The sequence below is a fragment of the Cordyceps fumosorosea genome, assembly GCF_001636725.1.
Source record: "Cordyceps fumosorosea ARSEF 2679 chromosome Unknown scaffold_10, whole genome shotgun sequence".
Classification (NCBI taxonomy): Eukaryota; Fungi; Ascomycota; class Sordariomycetes; order Hypocreales; family Cordycipitaceae; genus Cordyceps; species Cordyceps fumosorosea.
The window spans coordinates 180,613-200,818 of record NW_017387310.1 but is presented as its reverse complement, the minus strand read 5'-3'; the positions used below and the strand labels follow the sequence as shown (position 1 = coordinate 200,818).

The following is a 20,206-nucleotide window of genomic DNA, read 5'->3' as shown; positions in this document are numbered from 1 at the left end:
AGATGATGGCAAAAAAAAAAAAAAAAGAACGGGAGGCAGGGGCTTGCTGCGCGGGAAAGGGACTGGGGGGAAGATGTACGATTGAAGGAAGTTCTGGAGAAAGCGTCGGGGCTGAGAGGGCTGGGGGTTTTAATAGGTACCGAGAGATGCGAAAAACGCCATTTGTCTACTCCGTGACTAGCTTGGCTTCCATCGTCACGGCGCCCTGTCGGGAACTACGGCGGCCGCGGGAGGAGGGGCTGCGGCTGGTGGTGCTGACGAACAAGAAGGACATGACTGGACCGACGTTCCCAGAACGGCAACTCCTACTGATGGGATGCTCGCCGCCCGCTGCAATGCAGGCTGGGCCGCTACGAAGAAACAATGCACGCGCGCCCAAGTCACTCTTCGTCAGGTTCGGTCGTTATGAGTCGCGATGAGTCGCTTTTTGTGAGCCGGCGGGCGGCTGATTCGGCCCCGCGCGCGGGGTTCTTCTGGTGGGGGAGGAGAATAGGTGGTGATGAGCTAACTTCGCGGGGGAGGGCCGCCGGGGCCGGGGCCGGGTACCCGCTGTGAGAGCCCTGGTGGCCACCCCGAGCGGGTAAAACGTACGGAGTGGTTGCTGCCGCTTTTGTAGAAAATCTTCTACTCCGTGACGCCGATTGCAAATTTTCAAGGTCCAAGTGCGCACGACATGCATAAGATATGGGAGGGGGGCCCGGTTGCAAGTTGATGCCTCAGTGTACTGGCGGCTTGTACTGTAGTCATCGAGTGCCCGTGGACGGCTTGTTGGTCGGGCTGGTCGGGCTGGTAGGACTTGGAGGCAATATTCTCTGTAGCTATCTGCTAAGATAACAAATGGGCTTCTCGCTTTATGACAGGCCAAGGCTACCCGACCAAGGTCTTGCGGGTTCTTTCTGTTATCGCTGTCTGCTTCTGCCACAGTCCACAAAGCCTTGCCCTTCTTGCCACGGCCTTGCGCTACTAATACACTACGCCTTCCTCTATCTATCTAAACCGTCCAGCTCCAGGTGCGCGTGGTTTCCAGCGGCGGAGAACAGGAAATGCGTGCAGGAATCATACAGTAAGTAAAATCCAGGTAGAACGGTGGACTGGGTGCGTTGCTCAAGAAAAGCTACACGAGCAAGTCTTCGCGCGGTGGTGGTAGCTGCGCCGCCAAGATGCGCTGGTGCATCAATTTGTCCTGTTCGGGCGGCTACTCGGGGCGGCCGTGGTGCCTTTCATCTTTGTTTAATGGTGTGGGTGGAATCTAGGTCGAGTAAAAAAACTCAATCGTCAGTGAGGAAGATAATCTGGTAAATGGGCATTGTCTGGCCAAGGCACGCGGTGCCTATTAACACTTGTCCCCCATCGTAGTCGGGTCTGTCAGCATGTCGCATAGTAATAAGGCATATTAGTCTAGTCCTCTATTCTGCCTGCACAACGCACATCCAATGCGTCTTTATCCCAACTGCAGTCATCAGTTACCTTTACGGGCGACTCTCCTGGCCGTGGTTGGACCGGCGCCAGCTCTGCATGACAATGCAAATGCAGAGCGGGCAATGCAGCACACAAAAGTCGGCAACTCTAAATTCTAGAACGTGGCCCGACGCTGTTGCACATGACGTCCCGAATCATGCTGGGGATTTGTTTTGGCTGGCCGGCACACTGCATCCACTCAGGACGAGAGCTGCAGTTGAAACCAACTCGGTCGAGGCCGAGGTAGAGCCCGGTACGATTGATTGCCTTGACGGCCGGTGGGATGGGTAATGGCATGTCGCCAAGGGCCCCATTGCATGAGAGAGCAAAAGTCTAAGATTGGATGAATGAGTGCAGATGGGACACGGAAATCTGTGATTCCTCGGAACGGGAACAGACGGGACGCCCACTGTTTGTTAGTATAGGTAGTTTATAGGTATTGCAAGACGGCTCTTTGTAAGTTTGTATGTACAGCAGCACACTGTCTATACAGAGCTAACTGTGTACTATGTACTGTATGTACATCCATTAGTAGGTACTGTACAAGCGGCTATAGAAGGCGGCGCCAGTGATGTGGCTGGCCGGTGGGGGCCGACGCTTGGCTGGGGTACGGGAGAGGACGATGACAATTTGTTGCTCGTTGGATATTTCTTTTTCTGTCAAGAATGACAGAATGAGAAATACCGAGGCTAATCAGTGGAAAGAAGTCAACAGCCGTTAAGCAAGCTGCCGATGTAGCATGGTGGCGTGCAAGCAGCATGTAGTAATTATGTACTCAGCTGTAAGACGACGAAAATAAAGCGGCTTGAGTTCCTGCAGGCGACCAGCAAGCACATGCCAGCGCCCTGTCAACTGCTGCCCAACAGACAGGCGTTTGCCCACCGCCAGCTGCCAACCCGAACCCCCTCCCCTCTTCCTCTCTCGCGTTTGTCGTTGAAGCTTTCAATTCCAATCCCTTCCTTCTTCTCCCTTCATCAACAAGCTACGCCCATCATCGCCATCATGCTCGCATCACCCAACCCGCCTCACAGACAATGGCAACGGCCGCCGTTGCTCCCAGCGTCAAGGGGTCCAGCGGTTGCCTCAGAAGCTCCAACCGCGCCGCACCAGGCATGAGATCCCTCAGGTCCACCCAGTGACCCTTCTCTAAAACAAGCTCTCTTTCTCTTCCGACTCAGGTCCATCGTCTATCAAGGGCCGTTTTCTGTCCCTCTACTAGCCGGACCACTTGTTCCTGACACGTGTGGAAAGAGTCTAACAGCTATTTCCCACCATGTTTCCTTCGGAGGGACCGACAGCTTCGCCAGCAGGCCGCCTGTTGGCCCATCACCGTCTACAATGCCACCCACAGCAACACGACAGACTGAACATGGCCAACTGCACCGCACTCGCCAACATGCCCATATATCCTCAATCCTCATCGTCGTTCTCGTTTTCGTCTAGCGCCAACAGCCTTCCACAGCACTGCCAAATCACGACCACGCGTCGCAGATTCTTTACATGAAACGCTGCCCGACTGTTGGCCAACCACCACAGCTCCTGGTCCGTGGGGCAGCCGCCTTTGACATGCGACACTGCTTGAGACGATGCCGCCCCGGGTCACCCAAACCACAAACTGGCCCGAATGGTTTCCTGTTTGGCACTCGTGCCGCCATAATGGTCTGGTTTCTTGGCGCTTGTCCTGCAAAGTCTTTGGGAATCTATCCGACCTCCACCTTGTTTCTCGAGCATGCCTGGCTGCTCGCCTTGTTCTTCTTCCGGGGACAGCTTCCTTTGCTCTTTCAACTATACCGTTACACAGCACCAGAACCCTTCAGGATGATTCACTGACATATGAATTTCATAATGGCGGTTGATCGGGACGTTTTTCATTTCCGGCTTCTCATTTTTGCTCCCTTCGTCTTCTAGTACCTTTCCTGGGCGCCTTTCTAAATCCTGGCTGCTGTCGCTCTTGGTGCCCTCTCGTATGGCTCTTAGCCATGGCTAACGCCGGCGGCACGCAAGCCCTCATTGCAGCATTTGGGTTGTCAGTCTGCCATCTACTACCGCTACGCATCTTTTCAACTAATCATCATCAGTGGCCTCGTCGCTTTGGCGTCCACCGTAGCTCTATACCGCTTCGTCGACCTCGGCAACCGCCCTACCAACGGCGATGCGCCCGTTTCAAAATGGATGAGGCTGGTCCTCATTACCTTCTTCCTCTCTTCGGCACTTTGGAGCATCATAGATTTTGCGGCTACCCTCACCAGCGGCGATGCCAACCCCGCCTGTCAAATCCTCGTCGTCATAGCCGCCACCTTCGACCAGCTCGCCCGTGTCACCTTTGAGGAGTTTCTACTCTTGCGAATCAACTTGGACGAGCGCTCCGGGAGTATTCTACTTCTACAATCCCTGCTGGGTACGCGCTTTGTAATTGGCGGTGTCTTGGTCGCCGTCCAGCGCCCGCAGGACTTTTCGGTCTGCATCGCCAAGAATATTCTGGTTCCCCTTGGCATTGCCACACTGATAACGGACGTTCTAATCGTATTCGCGCTCTTTGTCCTCATTTGGAAGAGAAGGGAATTTATCCCACCGAACATACAGACTACTAGATTTGCGCCGGCCAAGATTCTTACTTTCTTGACTGCCGGCTTTGCAGCGTGGCTGGCTGTAAGTCTGCTCTGACGACCTCTTTCACCGATGCTAACAGATACCCCAAGACAAGTATTCCGCTGATATTCGGCCTCGAAGCATTTGCCTTTGCCACCCGAACTGTCGTGCCATCCGTCGGCCTTCTTATACTAATAGGTTTGTTCAATACAGGACGACGCGATTCGGCGGCTCTAATATTCTCCAGGTCTTGTCGTACTGTTTCGGTCCTATATTCTCTTTTCGGAGCCCCTACCGCAATCTGGTTCCACAAGCCCCGACACTTCCAAAGCTCTCCCTAGCCGACCAGACGAAAGCCGCGACACAGATCCGCCTCGAGACGTTTTCAACAGACCCTGGGCTGACGGTAGCCAGCGTCTTCACATTGCTCAGACACAGAAACCCAGCACCGGACCACTTTCACTACTCAAACCAGGCTCCAGAGCAACTAGTACGACCCTATTGGTGCTCAATCCTCAAGCGCCTAGCCAGTCAAGGTTGGGGGTTGATGGCACGCCTGCTCGAGGACAGCTGTTTCCACCTATCCGCGCGGCTACAGCTCCGATCGTACTCCAAAACCCACCTAAGAGGCAACCAAAGGGCAAGCTGGCCATTTCAAATCCTGTCATACGTGAAAGCTCCGCTCTCAAGATAGAGAACGAAATCGCTACCATGGACTTAGCCACGGCCGCAAAGAGGTATCAAGAAAGAGCTGTCACCTCGAGTGCCATGGCAGCGGATAGAGCCAGCCAGAGCCAGGCCGTGACACGAACTCTACAAGAATCCAGTTTCAAACGAAAGGATGGCTTAGCTGCTAATTCCGTGCCAGCCATGTTGTCCGAGCGCCCATTATTGCAGCCGAAAGCCGCGACGACGGGTACGAAAATATCGCCTAGCGCGGATGAGCTTCGCCGCCGATCACCACGCGCGACACTCAGTACATCTAAACTGGTTCTGTCGCCTCCGCCGCGGTCTCCCAGGAGGCCACCCCAAGCGGCGATGGACAGGTCGTTTGAAGAACCTCCCGCGATACCGCCCCAGAGCCCGATGAGAAAGAATGGGTCCGGAAGCTCAGTTTTGCGCGATAATTCTGGAATATTCATCGATCCGGGGACACCACCTGAAATTCCGACGCCACTGAGGCAAGAGAATGCCAACTGGCCAAGGGCCGGCGCCGCGGAGAGCCCGCTAGTCCCCAGAGTCGAGCCTCTGCCGATGCCACTTTCCAAAGCGCAACTTAATACCACTCCACCAACAGCCTATAAAAGCAAAGCTTCCGCTTCTGCCCGCGCATCTATTCTCACGCGTAGCGGTCCTGGATCTGTTAGGAGAGATATTCGGCCATCCAGACAACGTCCGGACTCGCGAGAGGCCGAAAAAAGTCTCCCAGCCCCTGCCAAAACTCCCGTTCAGCTAAGGGCTGTCACTGGGATTCCAGTGAACCCAAGGGCGCAGCGCACCAACGATGTTACAGATGAGACTGGCGAGCGTGGCAAAGCAATCATGTTTTCCAACCAAGCAGTTGCTGACGGGGGTGAAGAAGGCACTGTTTCACGCCAAATCCAGTCCCTCTCCTTGGCGAACTCTTCTCCATCTACAGACTCTATTGTCCATCGTCCAAGGCCGATACCTCGCAAGCGCTCAATCTACAAGGCTGAATACACGATCAAAGTCTCCCCTACGGTGGTGTATCGGCATCGATTGTCGCGCTCGGGCGGCTCGGTCGAGTTGCAGCGGGCAAGTATGGAATCCGAAGAGGATGATACCATTTCGCGCATTCCTTCGTTCCCGGAGCCGCCCAGGAGCGCCGGTGCCCTTGGAGTAAACTACCTGAAAATCTCGGATAATGCGAGCAAGACGGTCACACCAGGCAGCATCGATGAATTTTATAGTTCCGGGATCAGCTATTTTGCTAACTCGACGCCATACAATGCAGTCGACGTGGATCCCGAAACGGCACCGTCAGAGTCTACAGAATTCGGTAGCAGAGCCAGTGTGGAACCCGAATTCGCTTACAATGTCCGGCGGCAGTCTTCGCCAGTACTACCAGTCGAAGAGATGCGGCATGTCTCCATGCTGAACCCAGCGGCGCCACTGTCGGAGCTGAAATCGGTGCCAAGCAGTGCACGATCAAGTACTACCTCGCAGCACGATGGTGACGAGATTGTTCCTTTGATTCTGGACACAGACCCAGAGGGTTCCTACAGTGGACTCAGCTCGCAAAGGAATTCTTTGGGGCCGCAAGCCAGGTGGCATCGTCGTGTGGGGGATGTGTGTCCAACATTTTCTGACCGCAAGAATGGTCAAAAGTCTCCCCGGCGTGTGCTGGCACCGACTCCTCTTCTGCTCGGCAGATCTAGCAAGCCAACCAGAATTGCTGAGTCGCCAGTGCCACCCCTAGAGTCTCCTCAACATGCACTCGACATAATACAGCAGCAGCTGAGGGAGCTAGATGAGGCTGACTCAGAAAGCGGTAGTGAGGATAAGCAGCGTCGCAAGCTTCTGGAAAATCTTGAAGCAGAAATGGGGGCCCAAGAAACGCACTGGCTAGACATCCGCCGTAATCTAGCTGACCGGTCGCCCTCATCTGCCAGATCCTCCAGGTCGCTATTGGCAAGCGGAGACTTGCATCTTGCCTCGTCCCCGCCATCTCCAGTCCTGAGGTCGCCTGATCTAGGTTTACCAGTAATTGGCCGGGGTATGGACCCTACTAGCGCCACGGCCACGGAAAACAACACCAAAACCCCGGCTGATGACGAGAAATCCGACCCTGCAGCCAGTGAGCTTACTGTTCGGAGCAACTCTGGTTTCACCGACCAAGGCTCGGCCCCGGCTATCTTGGGCGAGGTGGAAAACCGAGCCAAATTCGGCAAGTCAGAGTCACGCAATAAAGACGGTCTGGTGCCCACGACGATGACAAACGATATATCTGCACTCCGCCAGCCTGCGAATCACCCAACTGCCTCCGAAACTAACAAAACCGAGGAAGACGTTGAAAAAGTCAAGCAAACTGACTCTGCATCTGCCAAGAATTATAATTTCAGTTCCTGGACTGAGCCCAGACCCGTCAATTTTGCGTCTCCACTTCCGGTATCGCACTGGAGCATCGACTCAGATACAGCCGCCCTAGCTTCCGAAACACTGCAGCAGGCAGCAGACATTGCGGAGGAGCCCAGTAACCCGGTCAGAAACTTTGCGAGCACTTCTCCTTTGATTGGGGACGGAGAAGGAATACAAGCACGGCAAAGCTTTAATAAAGCCCTCGCGTCACCCACGTCATCCAGCTCACTGCCTCGGGAAAACCTAGTCTCAACTGCAGTTTCAGAGCAAACGCAAAGTCCGCACCGGCCAGTCACTCAAAGACCGCCGCGGCGAAGCAAAAGAATCACCTTGCTTCCGGATATTCCAGAAAGCCCCAAACCTCTCAGTGATAGCAAGCACAACACTCTTGGATTTTTTCGATTTCCCTGGGGAGAAACCTCTGACATCGCCACACTCCAACCTCAACTACCCTCGGCATTTTCGGTACCACTCCCTGGAGCAACTCTTGCTTCCCAAGGACCTGTCTTGCCTTCTGAAGTCTATCCTGCTTCTTTTTTCGATCACTACTCTGACGACGAGCTTCCTGCCGCAGACAGTGACGAAGGCTACTCTGACGACGAAGACGAGGCCTTTGACGAAACTACCTTGTGGGAAATCGCCAATCTGTTACGCTCAAGCGCGGTCCCTTCTCGTGGCAGTCTATTTCCGGACTCTGAAGAATACCGACCACCTTCACGTGCCGGATTTGCTTCTACCGACGAGACGACAGTCCTAGCAGTCCGAACTCTGCCCACCGCAATACTAGAGGACTCTACGCTCGGAAACAAGGACAAGGCGCTGCCCCCTCTGCCGCCTTCCGATAACTCTGTTTGGACATCCGACACCATGTACACCACCACCGCCAGAAAATCCGCTGGTCTCGCTCAGCCTGATGCGAAAACGTGGAGACAGTACCTGGGCAAGCAGGACGAAACGCTTCGCGCAGCACCTCGCAAGTCGGAGCCGGCCAGCATCACCAGCACTTCCCTTTGGCTACACTCACCCAAGAATGCTGAACCCGTTGCTACAGCCGCCACTTCCGGTCTCTGGCAGTCTTCCCAGGACGCATCCCCCGTTTCGACCGCCCCTTCAACCCCTTTCCTCACTTCTCCCTCTCCCACAGAATTCAGCATGAACCAACCCTCCGCGCCAGTCAAAACTACTCCTCAACCACATGGACTCTGGACGCCTCCTGCACCAGTTGCTCGCGTTTTCTTTGGCTTGCCTCAGGAGGAGGGCGAATGGAGCCGTTACACAGCAAAGAAGATTCGATCTTCTCGGCCTAGGCCCAGGCCTTCAGCCCAAGATGTGATTCGCAGCAGCAGTCTTTGGACCAGCTCCAAGCCTGCTTCTGCTGCTCCTGCTGCTCCTGCTACTCCTGCTGCTCCTGCTGCTCCTGCTGCTCCTGCTGCTCCTGCTGCTCCTGCTCCTTCTCTCACCTCTATACCCAACAAACCCATCCTTCCAATTCAGCTGCTTTGGTCTCAGCCGGCTGCCCTCTCGGTTGAGCAGACTGAGGGTCTCTGGAACGCCTCGCACATCCGCGACCAGTATAAAACAACCGAAAAACGCCCCGCGGCCCTAGACACAGCTCGCAAGCTGCGCATTGACCGCAGACCGTTGGCCACTCTATCTTCCGCCTCGCTCTGGTCGACGACGACGCAGACGCCGACTCGCCAAGTTCCCAACTGGCTCGCTCTCTCCACCACACTTCGCCCCGTCTCACCGGGCGGCGCATCCACGCTCTCGGATCAGGATTCCGCTTCAGTCTCTGACACATACTCTCTGCGCTCCGAATTGACGTCAGCCAGCTCCGTTGCCGCGTCGAAGCAGCCCGCACACCGCAAGACGGCTTCCCTGCAAGCCGCCCAGGAGGAACTTGACGCGGCGTTCCGCGAAGTTATGCAATCTAAGCCGGTGATCCCCGCGGCCGTCGCCGAGGAAGAAGTGATCGAGCAGCAGCATCAGGAGGAAAAGCTTGAGGAGAAGGAAGAGCTTTTCTTTGACTCGAGCCGGTTCCATCCTGTGTTCGCTGTGGACGTGCTTCACGTCACCTCAGACAACGTGCATCCCGCTGCAACAGGCTACCTGCATTCTATCGTCAACGGGGCCCCTAAGCCTCGACGTCGTTGATTCTGTATTATTTTTAATACTCTTATATTATACATATATATTCTTCTTCTCTCGCTGGCATTCCAGTCTGTATTGGTGTTGGGTTTGAAAGGATTGGCAGCAAAGTCATACATGAGCTGATGCGAGCAAGCATGACTAGCTGCGTAAGCATGATGCAAGAATTGGCGTTTTTAGGAGTGCGATATTTGGCAATGGGGATTTTTGGAATTTCGGCGTTAGTTTTTACGGCGGTGCTCTGTCTTTTCAAAGCGAACGAACACATCCCATGGTAACGAAATCAATAAATAGCAAATTATAGCATGCAGTTGATACTTTACGCGTCTTCATCCTTCTCTTCGCCTCTGTCTCAATATACTTTAGGACTTCGCCAAGGGCATTTATCAAGCCATATGGTAAAAGGGTCTGCCACAACCAACTCTACGCCTGACCGTTTTGCCCGCCCTGCGCAGATGTCCCTCTCTGTCCATTCTTCTTTCAGAATTGCGACGGGCTGCCGCCCGGGAAAAGCAGTTACATCTTCGTTTCCCCGGAATCAAAGATGGTCCCCCCCCTTTTTTTTTCTTTTTCCCCGGACAATGAATTAACAGCAAAGCCTCCCTCCAGACAAGAGGAACCACACATCACTTTTTAAGAACCCATATATCCGTAATCTGTACAAGGTGTTGGCATGACGACAGCGACGCCAAGCAAGAGCCAATAGACAACACGCATGCGGAGGAACGGACAGAAGTATACGGACGAGAATGGGATATATCGAGATATCAATAACAACCCACAAAAGGTTTATACACGTACACACGGCAAAATCCCGTTTTCCACGGCCGTCTTGACCTTTTCCCTTTTTGTCTGTGATTCTTTTCTTTCTCTCTTTCTTCTGTAGTCTGGGGTTGGTTCCCATGTTGCAAATAATGGGGGCCGCCGCCCCCATACCCAAAGTCAAAAGAGGAATTCTGAAACAAGTTATGCCAGCAATTCTCCTTCATCGGAAAATCTTTTTCTTATTAATGCGTGCTGCGCTTGGGTCACCAAAAAGAGAAGGACGCGTGTCCGTGCAAAATGCAACTAAGCAGGGGAAAATAAACAAAATCAAAGTCCGCCTGCCCTGGTTGACTTAGCAAAGCCGTACCCACAACTGGTGCTTCGGCAAAAGATAATGTAGCAATGCCGTTGAACATATATCTCACGGCGCCAAAAGCAAAACATGATTCTAAGAGTAGTAGGAATTCTCATGAAAAAAAAAGGAGAGAACAACAATCGTTGTCAAGAGTAATACACCAGAGCCCAAAGCCATCGCTATGCAAAGATAACAAAAAAAAACATTAAATCTTTATACACTGCCCCATCCCACGTATCGTCAACGTACGGAGGGATGGCAACGTTTCAACATGAATACAGTAGTGCCGCCGTTATCGTACCGTCATCAACGGAAATCGTCGTTCTATTTGCGGGGGTGGCGAGCTGTCTGGTGATGTGGTTTGTTTCAGGGTGGTGTTGCCGCGGCTTCTCGTAACACGGCGGGGAGGACTGGAGCCAGGGTCGTCAAAGACGCGAGTAAACGCCGGGCTCGAATCGGGGCCGCGGTCTCGGTCGTGTCGGAGAGGACGCGCTGGGCTCTGGGTGAGCTGATCTGTCCTGCGGATGATATCCGAAAGGGTGTCACGGAGCTCGCCAGATCTTTTAACCAGCGCCCTCAAGCTGTTTGTATCAAACTGGACCTTTCTGCTAGGTTTGCCACTGTCGGGTATAGTGTCCGAGTCGCTACGATGCTGCATAGCCTCCATGACGGTTCGCACGACGCCATTAACGTCGGCAAGGCGTTCCGGCGTCTGCGACGGCTTTTGGCTTGTCTTCTTTGGTAGCGGGCTAGCCTTCTTATCCGCTGAGCTGTCGGCTCCGCCAAAAATGTCATCGTCAGGAGAAAAGACGGAACGCCGGCGTGGTGAATGGCGCTCACGCAGGACAGCAGTCTTGGAAACAGAGGATGGCTCGAGCTTGGGAGATGCGAGGTGAAGCTGCTGCTCGGATTCGGGGGTCTTGGGCCGCTGGTCTCCTTGCTTGGCCTTACCGTCGAATGCGTCGAGGTCCACGGAGGGGTTCGAATCCGCGTCGTCGTCCATAGTCTCATCGTCCGGGGATGCAAGCGCGATGACGCCTTCTGCTTCTTTCCAGAACGCCTTTTGTGAGCCTTCCAAGAGGCCCATGTCACGACCGTGGCGACAAAGTCTCTTGAGGTCGTTAACGAGGAGAGAGAGCTCTCTGATTTGACCAGAGTGCGCTTTTACGCTAGGCTGGCTGGCTCGAATGGATTCGGGAACGGCAAACATGGACTCGTTTTCGCGGTCCTCATTGCCAGTGGTAGAACCAAATTCGAAGTCCTCGTCCCAATCCTCGCTAACAGTCTTGGTACCGAGACCCCAGGTTCCATACTTGGCGGCGGTGGACTTGCATTCGTCGGCAGCATCGTGGACCACCGGCACGCTTTGGCTCCTTACATGCGCAGGCGCAGGTCCACGTCGGTTGGCAGAACGACCTCCTCTAGGGTCTACTGTCTGCTTTGTGTAGGCAGTCTGCGGGCGGCCAGAACGTCGCTCGGCATCGTGCTTGTCCTGGGTCGAGGGTTCACTCCAGTCAAAAATGTTACTAAGGGGGCGCTCGGTGCCATGCGAGTTTTCACCGTCGTGGCTTCCGTTGGCCATGTTGGCGAGAGCGAGCCGGACATTGGGGTTCATGCCCTTGGCGTTCAGGGAGCTTTTGGAGGGAGCTGAGAGAGGGCTAATATGAGAGTCGGCTTCCTCATCTTCGTAGCGGGCCCAATCGTCGTCGAAATCATCGTCCAGAGACATTCGTGCAAGGTCATTGGCAGGAAAGGGGCTGTGAATGGAGTTTTCGGCGAGCCGCAGAACGTCGGGAGAGGAGCCACCGCGTGTGTCGCGATGGGCAGACGCATTTACCTTAGTGGCGGACGGGGCACGGACCGGTGTCTGTGAGGTTTCGTCTTCTTCCGTGATTCTGTCGTCGCCATCCCAGGCCTTATCGAGCATTTCGTGGATGGAGAGGCGCCGCGACTTGCCGTTGCTAGCAGTGCTGGGGGGCGACTCGTCGTAGACGGATTCGAGCGGCGTGTCAACGGCCCTGGCGCGGCTAGAGGCAACGGTGCGGAGAGAGTCATAAAGGGTATCGCTCTTGAAATCTGTGTCGTCGTCGTCGCCAGACGTAAAGCCTCTGCCGTCACTATCGAATGCTTCCGTTTGGGGTGAGGCTTCATAATAGAGGAACCTCTGGTGGGAGGTGGACATTGCCGAGCTGGCCGTGGAGCTGGTAGAAGGCTGAAGAGGCCGAACAGAAGGAAGAGTAGTCGCGCCAGCAGCTACCCCGCCAGCAGGGCCGAATGCAGGCGCAGAAGAGACAGCGCGATGCAAAGAATTGTCGGTTTGAAAATTCAGAGCACGCTGAGGCGGGGGGGTTAGTGGGGAGGACAGGACTCTGGTATGAGGACTGTGAAACGATGAAGAGATGTTGGTGGAGGAGGATGTAGTGGGCGCAGTGGCCGCGTTGGTGGTGGCAGTGGCGGAGGTACCTGTAGAGGCGCTGTAGAGAGGGTGCTGGGCAGCGGGAGGGATGAAACCGAGTCGAGGGCCGGAGGATTGGCGGCGCTGTGGGTGCTGCATGGAGCGCTGGGTAGCTTGCTGGTGGGAGTGCTGAATTTGATGCTTCTGATGGTCACGCCCATCAGTCGCATGCTGGTCCTGCTGAGAATGCTGGGCTTTCTGGACCTGGAGAGGCGCACCAAAGGCAGCTGAAGCAGAAGCCATCCTGGGTAGCGTCGCAGGCGGACCTCGTTTTAGCGAAGCGATTGGTGGCTCCAGGCTCGTGGTGCCATGCCCCACGCCCGCTAACACCGCCGGAGAGCCGCTAATGGGCGCTGACGCATGTCGCCTGCCCACGCTAGCAACACCCCCAGAAGCCCCAGCGCCTCCAGAGGTCGCCTGGCGCTCGTCTCGTTTCGGACGCCTAATGCTGCCAGACGTTTTGGATACCAGATGACCCGTGACTGTTGCAAATGACGTAGACAAGGATCTTCTCATGCGCATCGACGACGACGGCCGTTGAGCTACATCATCCCCGCTACCCTCCGTCCGAGTCGGCACCACCAGGGTATGAGGCTGCATAGCTACACCTCGTCCCTGCTTCTGCTCTCCTTGCTCTCCCTTGCCGACCTGCTCAGGCACAATCTCTGCTGGTGCTGCCAGTGCCAGTTGAATCGACGGTCCACGGCGCAGAGATGACGGACGAGATGGAGAAACCATTTTAGGCTTCACCAGATGAACGGTGGTCTGGCACGCCGAAATAGCCTTGGCCGATATGCGTCGCACGGTATTGGCTCTCGAGCGGGGACTGCCAGTAGCAGGACGACCATCTGCAGCCAGATTGGTTCTTCTCGTGTGAAAGAATGACGACCAGTGCGCATTCTCTGGCAAGGTTTGGCTAGCGGTCGTGTTGGATCCCGTGCATACAGACTCGGTGCTTGGGCGCTGCTCAAAGGAATACTTGGGCGGCTCTCCAGATTGCCGAGGTCCCTGGTTTTCCTGTGCATTCAAACGTAGCTGTTCGAGCGTAGCGGTACGCTGGTGGCTCGTGGCCGGTCGACGCAAGGTTGGCAAGTGCCCTTTTGATCTGGAACGAGACAATGTGTAGGAATCATCCTTGTTTATCGAGGGACATCTCTTGACGAGCTTATTGGGCGGCAGGTTAGGGGCGGCTGTCCTGGGACGCAGAATCGGTGCTGTTGAGCAGTGTGACAGCGCAACGGACTGCCCGTCGACGACCATACTAGAGCGAGGACTGGAGCCGTGCTGGGACAGAGGGCGGAGAGAAAGCCTTCGCATCCATGAGCCGGTCGAGGAGAGGGAGTTTCGGCGACTGTCTGGCTGACCAGGCGAGGCAGGGTGGGTGTCGTTTGCGAGTATATTATTATTCTTGGTAGAGGGACGGCGACTGGGAAACTGAGAGGATTGAGGTCGTTGGTAGCGCGACAGCGGGGGCCGAGAGCGTGACGCAGGGCGAGGGAGCGTCAAGTGGTTCAGATCGTGGGCGGCCATGGCGATTGGCTCTTGGGGGCGGCTCGTGGCGGGACGAGACACGGAGGCAGAGGTCAAGCGATCATGCCGAGTCGGTGATGGGTCGAGGGAAGCATTCCGTTTGTGAAGAACACGGCGGCCGGCAGATCTTTCGGAATCCGGGGGGTGGCCAAAAACCAGGCCACTGGCAGCGGCAGCAATGGCAGTACCGGTGCCAACGAGCTATATGGAGGGCGTCGAGGCGCAGAGGTCAGCGAGACTGGGGAATTGAAGGTGCCACGGCTGGAGGGAGAGAAACGCGGAAAGAGCATCAACGACGGATTCGGTGGGGATTGACGAGGCTCAGGTATGCATTTGAGATGAAGGCCAAGGCGAGCTGCAACGGGTTTGGTATGAAGGAGCGAATGAACGAAGCAAGAGGATTAGGAGGGGAGGGGGAAGAGGGGGGAAGGGGATGGCAGAGAAGGAGAGCTGGCGATTATGGGATCGAGAAAGAGGAAGAGGGAAAGGGAAAGGGAAAGGGGAAGAAGAGAGGCAGATATCAGAAGAGAGATGGGCAAAAGTCAAAAAGGGTTGGGCGAGGGGTCGAGGTGGTGGTGCTGAGGCGTTGATAAACTTACACTGGGAACCGTCTGCATGATGGCTGGCGCCTGGCTGGTCAGCAAGAGAAATGCAGGACGAGCATTCTAAGATTGAGGGGAGAGGTGAGGTTATGGATGGAATGCGCGATGCATTGTCCCGCTGGCAAGGACGTTTGCGAATGAGACAGCAACGGAGTGAGGTTTGAGGCGGACGGGGAATGGACGTGATGTTTTTTTCTGTGTTGTTCTGCCTGCAATGGAGGAAGGGAGGAGAGGAGAGAGCTTGTGTGGTGTTTGTGTTTTGGTATGCGTAAAGTGGTAGGTAAGGAAAAAGCAGGGCAACAAGCAGGCCGAGTCCAAGGCCGAATGGGGGTCAGTGGTGGACGGCCAGTGGATGGATGACCAGTGACTGGGCCGGATTAGATTAGCGTTTTGGTAAATAAACACCAAGGCAAGGTACTGGCAGGTAAATAAAACAGCCACCCGGTATGGAGGTCCAGCTACAAGATGCAGGCCCGCGTTTGCAGATACCTCGCAGGGCAGAGCAGCTCTTTGATTGTAGTAATGCCCGAAAAACAAAATAGAGAAAAGAGGAGAGGGAGAGGGCGAAGAAGAACAAGAAGAACAAGAAGAGACATGAATATAAATGAATTCCTAGCAACAACTTTTTAATTCAACTGTGCGCTGCAAGGGGATGCTACAAGGCCTAGCCAACTTGTACTGGTGCCGTACTGGTACAAGCCAGGCTCGCCGGCGCAGCAGCGGGGTCCCCGGGGGTCCACTGGCTCGGACAGCACTGTGTTTTAGAGGCTGGCCGCTGCAAGCTCAATTCACAGCGCATGGGGCGCTTGTTTGGGAATGTCTGAATTTACTGCAGGTGCGATGTGATTTTGTACAGGTCTGAATACGTCAATGGGACAAGTAAGCCAGAAGAGACAGGAGAAAAGAAGAAAGGTTTGGAACAGGGAGAGAGAGAGAGAAAAAAAAAAAAAAAAAGAGGCGTCGTGAACAATGTAATCTGTAGATCCAGATTCAACATGCTGGTGATACCGGTACCACGCAGCTCGGCGTGGGGCATGTGACGGGGGGCCCAGCCAGAGGTGGGAAACCGAGCCAACAAGGACTGGGCTAATAATAAACAAGACGAGCAATCAACCACTGACCGGAGCGGAAGCACAACGAACTGCAGGATCCGTTCGGAGTAAGTCAATGCGATGATAGACGGTTGACGGACAGAAAGAAGAGAAGATGGTAGTGGTCAATAATTTTTCGAGAAAAAAATCAGACCATAGAGAGAGTCAAAACAGCCGCCGACGTCGATGCTGTGTACCGCGACATACAGTAGACTGCATTGCTAGTTATCTGCTAATAATAAATTCTTCTCCCATCAATTCAACTGCCTTCAGTGACCAGCAACAAACATCCGTCCGGGTGGGGGCCTACAGTGCATACATACATAGGTATGAGGGAGAGGCGGACGACGTCTGGACACAACGGCAGCTTCTAGAGCTGACACATGCCAACTCGGTGCAAGTACGTACAAGCCAATATTTGCCCGTATCGACATGATATATCGTACCGAATTAGTGCAAAGGAAAGATGACCTCGAATGCAGAAAATTTAGGAAAGCGTAACCACGCGAGCATCCAACCTGTTCGTCACTAACAGCTCCAACCTTATTTACACGACAGCTTCCTCCATCGCACCCAAGCCTTAGTTTTTTTTTTTTTTTCCTCTTCTCCTCGCAACGGCCGTCAAGACAAGGAGAAAAAAAAAGGTCTGACATGCATGTTCCGTCAGAAACAAACGAGCCCTGGTCATGTCGCACCCGTTGCGCTGCCCCCTTGCGTGCCTCATTTCCGTTACTGGCCCATGTCCACAGCTGCAAAAAAAGGCGTATATCGGGAGTGCTAACAAGGACAAGCGCTCACTGACAATGTGCCCAAGCACTCTGCGTTTTGATGGCAATTATCCGTCGGTAACCTACATTGGTACCATGTCTGCTCAGCCTTGCCAGCTGTGAAGGGAATAATTATAAGCCCGCTCTCTCCCAGGCATACTTCTTATTCGTGCTCCCAGTTATCTCTTCTCATTCCACATCTAGATGCATCGTCCGTCCTTCATGTCCGTCCGCCTTGCCTTGCAGGAGCTGGACTGTTTCGTCTCCAAGAGCCCCATTTGTCCCATGTTGTCTGTCCACATTTCTTCAAATTCTTATTTTTTTTATTTTTATATCCTGTTTGACTTGTGGCTTTTCCATCCAACTCCACAATGCAGTCAGCCTTCCTCTTTGCCTATCCAGAGCCTTTGCGGCTTCCTCACTGGTGACTGGTTGCCGCTCTGTTCCGCTGGCTGAGCCCCAGAACTGGCGCATGCACACGCAACTGCGTCATTGGAGCGCAGTTGCTTGGTTGACTTTGATTCTGTGTAAAACTACTGCAAGCTGTTATCCACTGATGCCGTGCCTTTCCTGGCTGACTTGCAGATGGCGCCAACTTGTCCTTGCTTGTTGAGTCCACTTGCAATCCAGCAGGCGCCCGGCGCCCACGAAAAATGTTGCCGTATATGGCGATGTGATATAATAGCGCTGATGGCCTATTAATCAACCATCACTTGTTATGCCACCGGTTTTTTTCGTTATTCACCACTGGCCGCCCGAGTTTGAGCTCGAGTTTCTGGCTTGCATGACGCCTTCTTCCTCCGCCCCTCTCCCGTGTCTTCTTTCACCCCCTCTGTAGCCGCCTTGTTGCGCTCATTCTCACTTTGACTTTTCATGTCTCAACCCAATCATTTTCATTCTTGCTACAGAGGTGGACTTCTATCCGATGCCCAACAAAGGACGGCCAATGGTTGGTTGGCCCTGTAGGCGGATCCTTGGCCTTGTTGCTCCCGTGCGCATCATCTCCCAATGCTTCTCGCATGCATCCATCCCGTGGCTTGCTTGCCAGTGGTCTTTTTCCTTTTTTGCCCCAATGGGTCGATGGAGTGAGTTATTTGCAGGTACCAAATGCATATGTATGTCAGTCGTTTTATGCGAGATCTTTCCGAGGCATTCCGCACGCACCGGCCATGTGTACCTATGTACAGCGCATGAATCCTATAAGCTATGTATGTACATACACAGGTAACATGAGAAGGACCTTGGTGCTTTTCAATGAGCGCATCTCGGTACGTGCGTAGATTTAATGGACGTGTGTACAGGTGTCAGTATGGAGTCACGCAAACATCTTCATTTCTGCATACTTTCTCTTTTCGTCCCTTCTTTTTTTTCCACATTTTTAAACAATGCCCCCTATTCTTCCTTTCTTCTCGCAAATTACCATGTACCACAAAGGGCCCTTCTCCTCCCACCGCTGTTCGCCTATTCGCTGATGGCCAGCAGCCCAGCTGCAAGTGCACAGGCTGGGCTCGCCCATTCTTATTAAATAAGACAAACACACAGAAGTCCCATCAGGCGTGCATATGATTTAGCTTTTTTGTCGTGTTTAAAATTACAGCTGCAAGCCAAGACCCGAAACACAAAAGAGAATTGGTCGAAAAGGGAACAGAGCCGCAATCCCTCCTCCTGCTGCCCGCCTCATCAAAGCATCCTGTTCTTTTTCCCCGCGGGTTTGTTGCAACAACAACAACCACCACCCAACCCATTCATCATTTGTGTTACTAGTTTGGGAATCAATAAATAGAAACGCGTCGTACAACTCGAGTGACCCTCTCAAGTTATGCTAGTTACATTATTATCTACTTGTGTTTTTCTTCTTTGCGAACTAGTCTGAGACATGCATCGACTTGGCGGACGCTACGAGGACCGTGGCTGCGGCTGGATTTTGATGCCAGGGCCAATAACACCAACTGACCATGCCAATAGCCAGAGCATGAACAAGTCGACGCCATGCTAATAAAACAGGCCTCTTTGCCACGTCACTTGCACCACGGCCTGTACAACAACTGGTCAAGTCGCACATTCTAGGGGTCCATCGGCCTCAGATCGAGGCCTCTTTCTGTCTGATGTCCACTCACCGCAACATCAGCCGGCATCATCGTGTCATGATGGATGGCCGCTGATTGACAACCCAGCAAGTGACAACCCGATGCGTCAAGTCAGACATGCCTCAGCTAGAGTGACTTGCATGCAGGCAGCCGCCGTCATGCTTGCGCAAGCGACACAACAGGCAACCCTCAGGTTGACCTGGAGCCGTCTGCTGATGGATTTAATAGACAGGCTGTCTTCTGTTCCATATCGAGTTACAAGCCTTGCAACATACCAGGCTCTCTTGTATATACATCACCCAAGTGCACGCTAAGATACGGAACTTCAAACGACTTCTCCCACCGTTGACTCCTGGATCTAGCTTCCTACTGCCCGGTGCAATGCGTTTCAGTGGTACTGTCGTATTAGCATATTAGGCTTGGTTTAGATGCCAGCTCCGGCCAACTGCACCGCAACAGTCGAGTACCGAGCTCGCTTACATAGTAGGCATGCCTCAGTGAAACCCATTCCCAAGGTGTTCCCGGCCAGCTGACAGCCTGCGAGGCCAAAGGTGTTTGTAGAACAATGCCTTGACGAACCCCAAACCCCCAAACCTTGGCTCAAAGGCTAGTTACAGGTTCTGTCTATACAGCCACCCTTCTTTCCTTCTCTCTCCTTCCTGTCTCATCCCGTGAAAACTAACTAGCCCCAAGCCAACAAGCTCGTTCACGGGGCAGGTCTCCGCACTGACGAGGAGAAGCTGTAAACAGAGATGTACTCAAGTGGTGACTTACTAACTAGTCTTATCAACGTGCGACGAGCTGCGCGCAGAGGCGCATCATCCACCTTGGACATATTCTGTAATGTTTAGCCCGAAAGAGGCAAAATCCCCATGCAATTGCATGAGACGGGCTGACTAGCTTGACGCACATCCAAATCTACGAAATTCAGGCTTTTGGACGGAGTAGTTACGCCATCGTGCCGCCGTGGACGGTAAAAAGAATCCTGGCCACTAACCGTACGATGTCGACGTCCTCAGCTATGTAAGTAGTCATAACATAATACCGTGGCACTTACCATGGCACTCATGGCACTCCGGCGGGCCCTCCGGCCCCGTCTTCTCCGAGCCGCATCTCCTGCTCACGCGCCGGGTAGTAGCCCATTGTCACTTTACTCGAGGTCCCCGCCTTGGTCGCATCTTTCTTTGTTCTCCTACCCGTTCCTACTCAAACCCACGAGAGAGCAAGCAACAAACTTGCCCCCCCCCCCCCCACCGGACC

At 54.0% G+C, this 20,206-nt stretch overlaps 2 protein-coding genes across 2 annotated transcripts; one reads left to right on the top strand and one right to left on the bottom strand.

Moving 5' to 3' along the window:
• Positions 1-5,589: 5,589 nt before the first annotated feature.
• On the top strand, positions 5,590-9,300 carry ISF_04552 (hypothetical protein; the record flags this gene model as incomplete). Its single annotated transcript, XM_018848158.1, has 1 exon — positions 5,590-9,300. One exon carries the CDS (start codon positions 5,590-5,592, stop codon positions 9,298-9,300), a length of 3,711 nt encoding a protein of 1,236 aa, XP_018704492.1.
• A 1,406-nt stretch (positions 9,301-10,706) lies between these two features.
• ISF_04551 (hypothetical protein) lies at positions 10,707-13,112 on the bottom strand (the record flags this gene model as incomplete). The annotated part of the gene is made up of 1 exon (XM_018848157.1): positions 10,707-13,112. The coding sequence occupies one exon, from the start codon at positions 13,110-13,112 to the stop codon at positions 10,707-10,709; it is 2,406 nt and encodes an 801-aa protein (XP_018704491.1).
• Between the last annotated feature and the right edge of the window lie 7,094 nt (positions 13,113-20,206).